Source organism: Oncorhynchus clarkii, chromosome 4 (assembly GCF_045791955.1).
Source record: "Oncorhynchus clarkii lewisi isolate Uvic-CL-2024 chromosome 4, UVic_Ocla_1.0, whole genome shotgun sequence".
Lineage (NCBI taxonomy): Eukaryota > Metazoa > Chordata > Actinopteri > Salmoniformes > Salmonidae > Oncorhynchus > Oncorhynchus clarkii.
This window is the reverse complement of record NC_092150.1, coordinates 77,164,845-77,173,646: the sequence shown is the minus strand read 5'-3', so window position 1 is coordinate 77,173,646 and position 8,802 is coordinate 77,164,845. Positions and strand designations below refer to the sequence as shown.

The 8,802-nt window shown below is 42.7% G+C and overlaps 1 protein-coding gene across 2 annotated transcripts in view; it reads right to left on the bottom strand.

Annotated features, from left to right (window-relative positions):
- Nucleotides 1-3,474: 3,474 nt before the first annotated feature.
- LOC139407297 (bromo adjacent homology domain-containing 1 protein-like) overlaps nucleotides 3,475-8,802 on the bottom strand; it is a 34,943-nt gene continuing 29,615 nt past the window's right edge. For both annotated transcript variants that reach the window (XM_071150960.1, XM_071150961.1), the window contains exon 7: nucleotides 3,475-7,934. In XM_071150960.1, the coding sequence (XP_071007061.1) occupies nucleotides 7,745-7,934 (190 nt within the window). In that variant the 3' untranslated portion in view covers nucleotides 3,475-7,744. The remainder of the gene's footprint in view (nucleotides 7,935-8,802) is intronic.

Here is an 8,802-nt window from a genome sequence, read left to right as displayed (position 1 = left end):
GATGTCATTAAGAAGAGATTAAAAGGCCCTGGTAAGCCATCTCAAGCCCTCAGCCAAGAACGACAGGACAGTGGAGTGATGGAAGAGGGGGAGGAAGGTAGAGGGGTGGAGTGCTGGAAGGGAGAGAGGGGGGGAAGAGGTGAAAGGGCACTTTTCAGCTTCCACCAGAGATGTGGGCAGGGGTTGCTATGGCTACCTGGGTTTGTGTAACAACTCTCAGAGCCAAAGTGAGAATAGTTATCACACAATTCATATTCCTCAACAAAGATGTATTGGTCTTGTACGGATACTGAACTGCTGATGTTTTCAAAATATGTATCCATCCACCCACACTAAAGCAAAGTGCTTGCATCAGACTGCCAGCTGGTCGGGCTGTTGCATCGTAGGGCTGATAAGCTACAGAAGATTAGGAGGAAAACGTGATTCATTAATTAAAGGCATCACAGGGACAATAAGCTGACCATGTTAATTATAATTATGGGGAAGGCAGCTCCGGATAAAAGTTACCCACTGATCTACGATCAGCTCAGATCAGATCAACCCTCCCCAATCCTATCCTTAATCATTAGGGTGGAAACACTCAAACATACCTTATGTTATGTAAGTATATCCTACTATGCAGAAACGGAAGAGTTGAACAACAGATGAAAGGGCATTAAGGGTACAGCAAGGATCTCACAAATAAGACCTAGAGTAAGCTTCTTCCTTTGTCTATTTGGCACTTTACTAGATTGGTATTCAAGCAGATGGTCTGCCATCCCAAGTGTGCTGCACTGCACAGTATCAGTATGTTTGCACTGCCCACTGCTGATGCAGCGTAGTTTCAGCTAGTATTGCACACACACACACAAGTAGTGGCATCACCTTCCTTCCATAAGACCTGTGATACCACCGGTACCGGTCACCCTCATAACTACGTAACTGTCCCCCATAGAAGCCACCCAGCCTTTCCTTTTCTAATAGCAGGCCTACAGTACTGATGGCAGTGCTTTCTGGGTGCTCGAGGCCTACAGTACTGATGGGAGTGCATTGTGGGTGCTCGAGGCCTACAGTACTGATGAGAGTGCATTGTGGGTGCTCGAGGCCTACAGTACTGATGGGAGTGCATTGTGGGTGCTCGAGGCCTACAGTACTGATGGGAGTGGATTGTGGGTGCTCGAGGCCTACAGTACTGATGGGAGTACATTGTGGGTGCTCGAGGCCTACAGTACTGATGGGAGTACATTGTGGGTGCTCGAGGCCTACAGTACTGATGGGAGTACATTGTGGGTGCACATTGTGGGTGCTCGCGGCCTACAGTACTGATGGGAGTGAGGATTGCTGGTGCGTTATGCCAAGACATTAGGTTTATGAGCTGGGTGCTACTCAGAAACAGACTGGCCGTAGGGCAGTTCAGGCAAATGCCCACTGGGCTGGTCCACCTTTAGGCCAGTGGGCTGGTCCACCTTTAGGCCAGTGAGCTGAGCTCATGGGAGAAAAACTTTTTGGTTGAAAAAAAAGAGAAAAAATGTGCCCATGGACCTGTTAAGAAATATTATAATGATTTTGGAGCAGAATGACCATAATTTAGATAATTGGTTGCTGTCCCATTTCATAAACACTGGCCCAGAAGAAAAAAAATGGGCCAGTGTTTCAGAAATACCCAGGAGGATTTCTGGTCCCAGTCCATCCTTACTGCTACTAAATGTTTGAAGTTTGAAATCAAATCGTGAAAGCCTGCTGGAGCTGTTGAGTTGTCAGATCCTCCACTGTAGTGTTCAGTGATCCAGCTCTGCACTCTCTGTGTGTCTACGTCTGTGGGATGGACACCAGTAGCTATGCTGTGCTTGTGTCCGGCCACATAGAGCACTGCACATTCCTAGTGCCCTGAGCCGGATTAAGCATTGTACAAAGATGGGCCAAGGGAAATATGTCTCTGAAGAGGAGGCCAAAGTCGGTGTCCTGAACCTGTAGTATATCTACCGACACCTTGTGGTCGTTGGTTGCAACTTACATACCAGTATGCCTTCCGAAAGCCATGATGACACACTCTCACACACACGTGGCCATCTGATTGTTAGTTTTGCATTCAACTTTCAAAGCAACATATGGCAGAATCACAATAAAGAACACGCCAAAGATTTTTTTCACAAAGGACTTAAACTTTATAAATAGTCTTTCAATGGAACATTACATCAGCAGGGATTCTAGAATTCTTACCAAAAACCCAAGAGATTTTCAGAGAGCATGACAAAGTGACAGTTATCTGATACACACATCCTTTATCTACTCCAAAAATATCTAGACTTTTAGATCCCTCATTGTTAAATATATCAAAATATATGCTGACACTTAGCAGTAATACAGAAGACCACAAAAAGCAGAGTTTCAGGCATTGGTCGGGTGATTAGTTTCGATTGGTGCAGAGATAAAAACACCTCCTGGGTAAGTGAGAAGTGGAATGGTGGAGATCAGAGGTCAGGAACATTTGACCTATGTTACCATGGAAACCATAGGTACACATGACATATCATGACCATGTCCCAATAGCCCAAACATAATATACCATCTCCTTTCCTCACTTCTCTTGCCATAGGACTTTAAAATGTTTGACAGTTAAATATCACACAACACCTATACTATATCATTCCCCCCTCCTCAGTGACATAAATGAAAGGAGATGAGGAAAGTAAATGTTAAAGAGCTTTGGGACATAGCCAGGGTGTTCTATTCTAAAGTTGTCAGTGGGACACCCAATTTCTGTTCATGTAGTGCCCTCTACGGGCTCAATGCTGTAAATCCATGTCTGGGAGTAAAGCCATGGGGGGTCTGTCTGTGTGCTGATGGTGCAGAACAGCTGATCAGGTCAAGAGTGTATCTTCAATTCTCTCATGTGAATCTACCCATGAAACAATATGACTAAGTCAAAATCCAAAATGACAATTTACCACGTCACAAAAAATATCAGCAGCAAAACCCCACTAGACAGAACACCGCAGAAAGATAAAGTTTATCATCCTATAGCCAGGCCGTCAAAGGTGTAGAGTGACTCTGTCCTCTAATTGGATAGATCGATGAGGGGAGGGCTCAGGTGACACCCATTACCATGGCAACCTCCCAGACATCAAACCCTAAGGTCAGACATGTAGACACTTCACTCCCTAAACCACAGATCTAGGATCAGCTTAGATTCACCCTCCAACCACAATTCTAACCTTAACAAACAGGGGGATGAGGACATATCTGATCCTGGATCAGTGGTTAGAGTGTAACGTCTACCTCCCCTAACTTTGTGCCAGAATGTGCTTTGGTCTTCTTTACCCCTGATGCCAAGTGGCACCTCTAGATAGAAACCAGCTCTGGTGCCGGTCTGTTTCTGCTGCAGCCAACCGGGCCTGGCCATTGTCTGGCTGGGCAGGAATATAGCCTTGTTACAGAAACAACCTTCTACACCGCTAGCTATATAAGTACAAACTACTACAACCTCTGTGAATCTCCATTCAATCATTTAATATCCAAACTCAGAAATTACTAATAACAAGAAACCAATTGTTTTTCATTATTGACCACGAAAGTCTTAGCAAGAGGACTTTTTTCAATTAAAACACATTATCCAAATAAGTTAAATTGAAATCTTTATATATTGTATTGGTTTACTCCATTTAAATATTTATGTATTCATTTTTAAATATAATCATCAGCTACAGGTCTTGCAAAAAAATACTACTACTGCACTGTGCAATTGCTGTCTACAGAGGGTCAGGGGTCACAGAGTCAGGGTTCAAATATGTACACTTAATAATTTCATAAAACTCTATTTACAGTCCTCTTTTAGCTGGTATTTATATAGTATTCAGAACGATATTAAGTGGTAACACCACAACAGAGTACAGAGTAGGTCACGTCTCAAATGGCACCTTCTGTCTTCTGGTCATTATTTCAAACAATTCAACTCAGGTTGGTAACTACTTGGTACCAAGTTATACTTTTTCCAATGAATCCTTAAGAAACTCAAATGTAATTACTAAGTAAATATTAGGTAACTAACTGCCATTTAACCATGCAAATTCAAAGTAAATACCAGGGCTCAGATTCACAAAACCATCTTAAGAAGACATTTCTTCTTAACTGACATTTTTTCCTTAACTATAGACTTAAGAAGAAAGTTAAGCAAAGTTGCTTTTCCTCAAAAAGGTTATTGGAAAAAAAAAGTTAAGAAATTAGATTCTTAAATAAAGTTCCTGGAAAAGTTAAATTCCAAGATAGCTAAACCCTCGTCTTAAACTCAGGGCAGTGAGAGAAAAAGCTCATGAAAGCAATTGAACATGTTTAAATCACACAAACTTATTATTTTAAACCCCAAAACATGTTTTAGAACAATCTCAGGAAGAAATATGCTAACATCATTGGCATACAAGCTAGATAGCTAGTTAAAACGGTTGCCTAGCAACAAACATTTGAAGATGATTTATAAGAAGATATTTGAGAAGTTTGTAAGAAAATCATTCAATCTTAAGATATTGTTGAGGAATTGTACTTATGACAATCTTATGAAGTGTTTTGTGAATCTGGGCCAAAGTGAATACTGGACTGTAAAATAAACAGCAACATGTTTTAGGTAGGGACCTCAGATCTTGCACCAACCCTTATAGTCAGAAATTAACCAAAACATAACCTAACCCTTCCCATTTCTCGTCTTCCAGGTTTTTGGTCAAATCTCAATTTATGACTTGTGATTCAAATTCAAAACTAAGCTAAAATAAAATGAAAAAGTTTTACTTCCTCGATTTACACATACATTTGTCAAAAATAGTCCCTCTGAAAAATATATTGCATATGCCATCTTAAGAAATTGACATAATAAAATATTTTCGATAAGGAAAAATTGTAAAGTAGGAGAATATATATTATTTTTTTCAAAGAATCTGGGCACCACTAGCAACAAAATACCTATTGATAATATTTAAATTTAAACCTTTATATGATTTATCCGATACAAGCTTTGTTTAGTCGCTATTTTGGGGTATGATTCAAACTGTTATAATGGAAAATGTTTCAGATGGCTTTTGGGTATTATTCAAAACTTTGCAGATTAGGCACAAAGTCCAGCAATAGAACATTTGCACAGTAAGAAAGCAATCCAAGGTAGTGTTTTAAGAAGTACTAACTCAGTCAGACACTGGCGCTTGTCTAGGACTACACGTGACGGACAGACACTTCTGCAGAAGGTTACAAGGCAATGTTGAATGATTGTGGTTAAAAACCAACACATCTCAATAACGCGTGTCAAAAGGACATTTTTCAGAGATTCCAAGCCAAACCTCCGGAACATCACATTACGTCATTCTGCACAGCGAGTTACACCAAGATGCCAACTCACCTGAACCCCCTGGACAGCGTGGATGAACAACAATAATACCAGTGTGGATCCACAATCTACAGGAATGATTTTTCATTGTACATATTATTTCATTAGATGATATGACAGGTTGGTTGGATAGCAGGTAACATATAAACCAGAGGTGACCAACACTCCTCCTGGAGATCTACTGAATATGCAGGTTTTTGCTCCAGCCCTGCTCCAACTAACACACCTTCAGGGCTGGAGCGAAAGCCTGCATACCCAGTAGCTCACTAGGAGTAAGGTCATCCACCCCTGAAGTAACACATAGATAGTATGCTGGCGGATGTCTCTAATAGTAAAACACATAAAGTAGTTATGCATTGATAAAAGTTGCCATGACACAGCCTTAGTTTCCATTCTCTACTAAGCGCACAGACAGTGATAATACACAGTATTGTCCCCAGTTATAATATAACATATTAGTAGCTTAACATAAATCAGAACACAATCATAGACGTTGTAATTCAGTAATGGATTAGTGCAATCTAACAAGGGAGGGAGGAGACGAGAGGCGGGAAGAGGACAAGAGAAGAAGGAGAGGAGTGGTGGTGCTCTGCTTCGTGACATCCTTTGGTTTATCTTGGAGAGGGCGGAGCTTCGAAGGATGGAAAGGGATGGGGGGATAGAAGTAGAATGAGTAGAATGGACAAAGATCCACAACATGTGGACCAGCAGCCATATTGGATGTACCATGTTGTAATGTTGAATAAAATGCTTATCACTCGGGAATCACTGAGGTAACCAAGCCTTTCTCAGTGTTATACTCAAACAACAATGGCAAAGTGTTGACCGGGGTGAAATCTATGTGGATTTTGTCTGTGGTTTTGTACTTTTTCCATTCTACTCATCCAATTTCTAATTGGGTGGGACTAGCTGCCTAAAGCTCTACCTGCAAGTCATAAGGCAAGTCATGGGAACAACAGGGTCGCGTTCAGGAGAGTGCAACATTACAGAAAGTTAAGATAGACATGTATAGTAAGCAATGGTCTCTGCAATACGTTACATTTCCATTTGAACGTTCTGGAATGTTTCAGACTTCTGAACACTCCAAAGATGTGGGCACTGACATCAACAACCCTCCATCTGATAGGCCAATGCAGAGCATGGGAGAGGTTAGCCCTCCACAGTAAGGGGGCTCTCCATTGGACCGTTGGACAAAAGCATGACGACAGTCCTGTTCTTAGGAACAGAAAAAGGGGGTCAGGGGGGGAATTCATCTCACATGACCCTATTCTTCATATAGTGCCCTGTCTTTGACCAAAGCCCGATATAGCAGGGGTTCCCAATTACATTCAGCCGGGGACAATTTCTTCTTGAGCGGATGGTCGGGGAGCCAGTAGATGGTTATAAATTATTTGTACCCTGCAAATTGACCACAAGTATTCCAAACAGATATAGTATTTGACAAAAACATAATTTCAAACCTTGATTACACTGGGATATGATCATCTCCATTTATGAGTGGGAATACTTGAGGACAGATTTCCTAAATTAGAATCACTTCGAGCTGATTTTACAGTTTTTTTATGTCCCACAACAATCCGTATTTAAAAATAATTTTGTTCAGAAAACTTGGGGGGCTGCCTATTGGGGAACCCTGCTATACAGTAACATTTATCTGCTAAGTAATGCACTTTATGGGGAATAGGGTATGATTAGAGACTCAGCCAGCGCTGAGGGTACTTCAGAATAGTGTGTTGTGTTCTGTTCGGACAATGCAGAAAGGGAAGGTGAGACTTCCACTTCCTTTGTGAACCTGCACCTGTGGTTTCACTGTAGCCAACAGACTGAACACACACACACACACACACACACACACACACACACACACACACACACACACATTGTGTGTGTGTTCAAGCTGCAAGTGCCCTCTCGATCACAGCTGCCTCAGAGACAAACACAAATGAAGAAGAACGTTGTCATCACATCAGGCTCTAACATCAACGTCATGACGAGCCCTGTATGGCTCTGGTAGCGCAGTTCTTCCTCTTGTTAGGTCACCAACATGGCTGTCCATGCACATGGTGATGAGCCCTGGTATAGCAGGACAGCTAGCAGATCTCTCCCTTCTGTCCAAGCCAGTACAGTTCTAGTTCCAGTTGAGGGGGTCAAAACTTCACCTCCCTAGTAACAGTTGTAAAAGGGGGTAAGGTACTTCAGTACCCACTCCTTCAACGCAATTCTGGGGATTCAGATATCAGTGGTCCCCCTCCAATACTTGATCCTTCAGCAGCCCTCCCTCCAGTTCAGGGGACCCCCAAAACCCTTCAGGGGTTCCCCCTCTCATCCTTCAGCCCCATGTGAAGGAGTGCGTGTGCTCCACTACGGTTGGTCTGTCTGCCTGTCCTCTGCTGTCCCCTACTGCAGGTTCTTCAGGATGCGTCCGTAGCGGAAGTCGTAGACGTGGCGGCAGAGGTACACCAGTTCAGGGTCTATGTCGGCGGGCACCTGGCGGTGGTCGGGGGGGTCGAAGTCTGAGGGGCAGGGGACCACTCTGGCAGCGCCAGGGGGCACACCCTCTGCACGCCGCTTCACCAAGGCACAAAATCTATAGATGGAAAATCAAAGTGAATTTTGAATGCAGTCGCACCTTTTCTTCCCCCTACTTTACATTCCTACCTCCAGACATTTAATCCTCGTAAAAATTCCCTGTCTTAGGTCAGTTAGGATCACCACTTTATTTTAAGAATGTGAAATGTCAGAATAATAATAGAGAGAATGATTTAGTTCAGCCATTTCTTTCATCACATTCCCAGTGGGTCAGAAGTTTACATACACTCAATTAGTATTTGGTAGCATTGCCTTGAAATTATTTAACTTGGGTCAAACATTTCGGGTAGCCTTCCACAAGCTTCCCTCAATAAGTTGGGTGAATTTTGGCCCATTCCTCCTGACAGAGCTGGTGTAACTGAGTCAGGTTTGTAGGCCTCCTTGCTCACACACGCATTTTCAGTTCTGCCCACAAATCTTCTACTTGATTTTGGTTAGGGCTTTGTGATGGCCACTCCAATACATTGATTTTGTTGTCATTAAGCCATTTTGCCACAACTTTGGAAGTATGCTTGGGGTCATTGTCTATTTGAGGACCCATTGCGACCAAGCTTTACCTTCCTGACTGATGTCTTGAGATGTTGCTTCAATACATCCACATAATTTTCTATCCTCATGATGCCATCTATTTTGTGAAGTGCTCCAGCGCCTCCTGCAGCAAAGCACCCCCACAACATGATGCTGCCACCCCCGTTCTTTACGGTTGGAATGGTGTTCTTCAGCTTGCAAGCCTCCCCCGTTTTCCTCCAAACATAATGATGATCATTATGGCCAAACAGTTCTATTTGTGTTTCATCAGACCAGAGGACATTTCTCCAAAAGGTACAATCTTTGTCCCCATGTGCAGATGCAAACCGGAGTCTGGC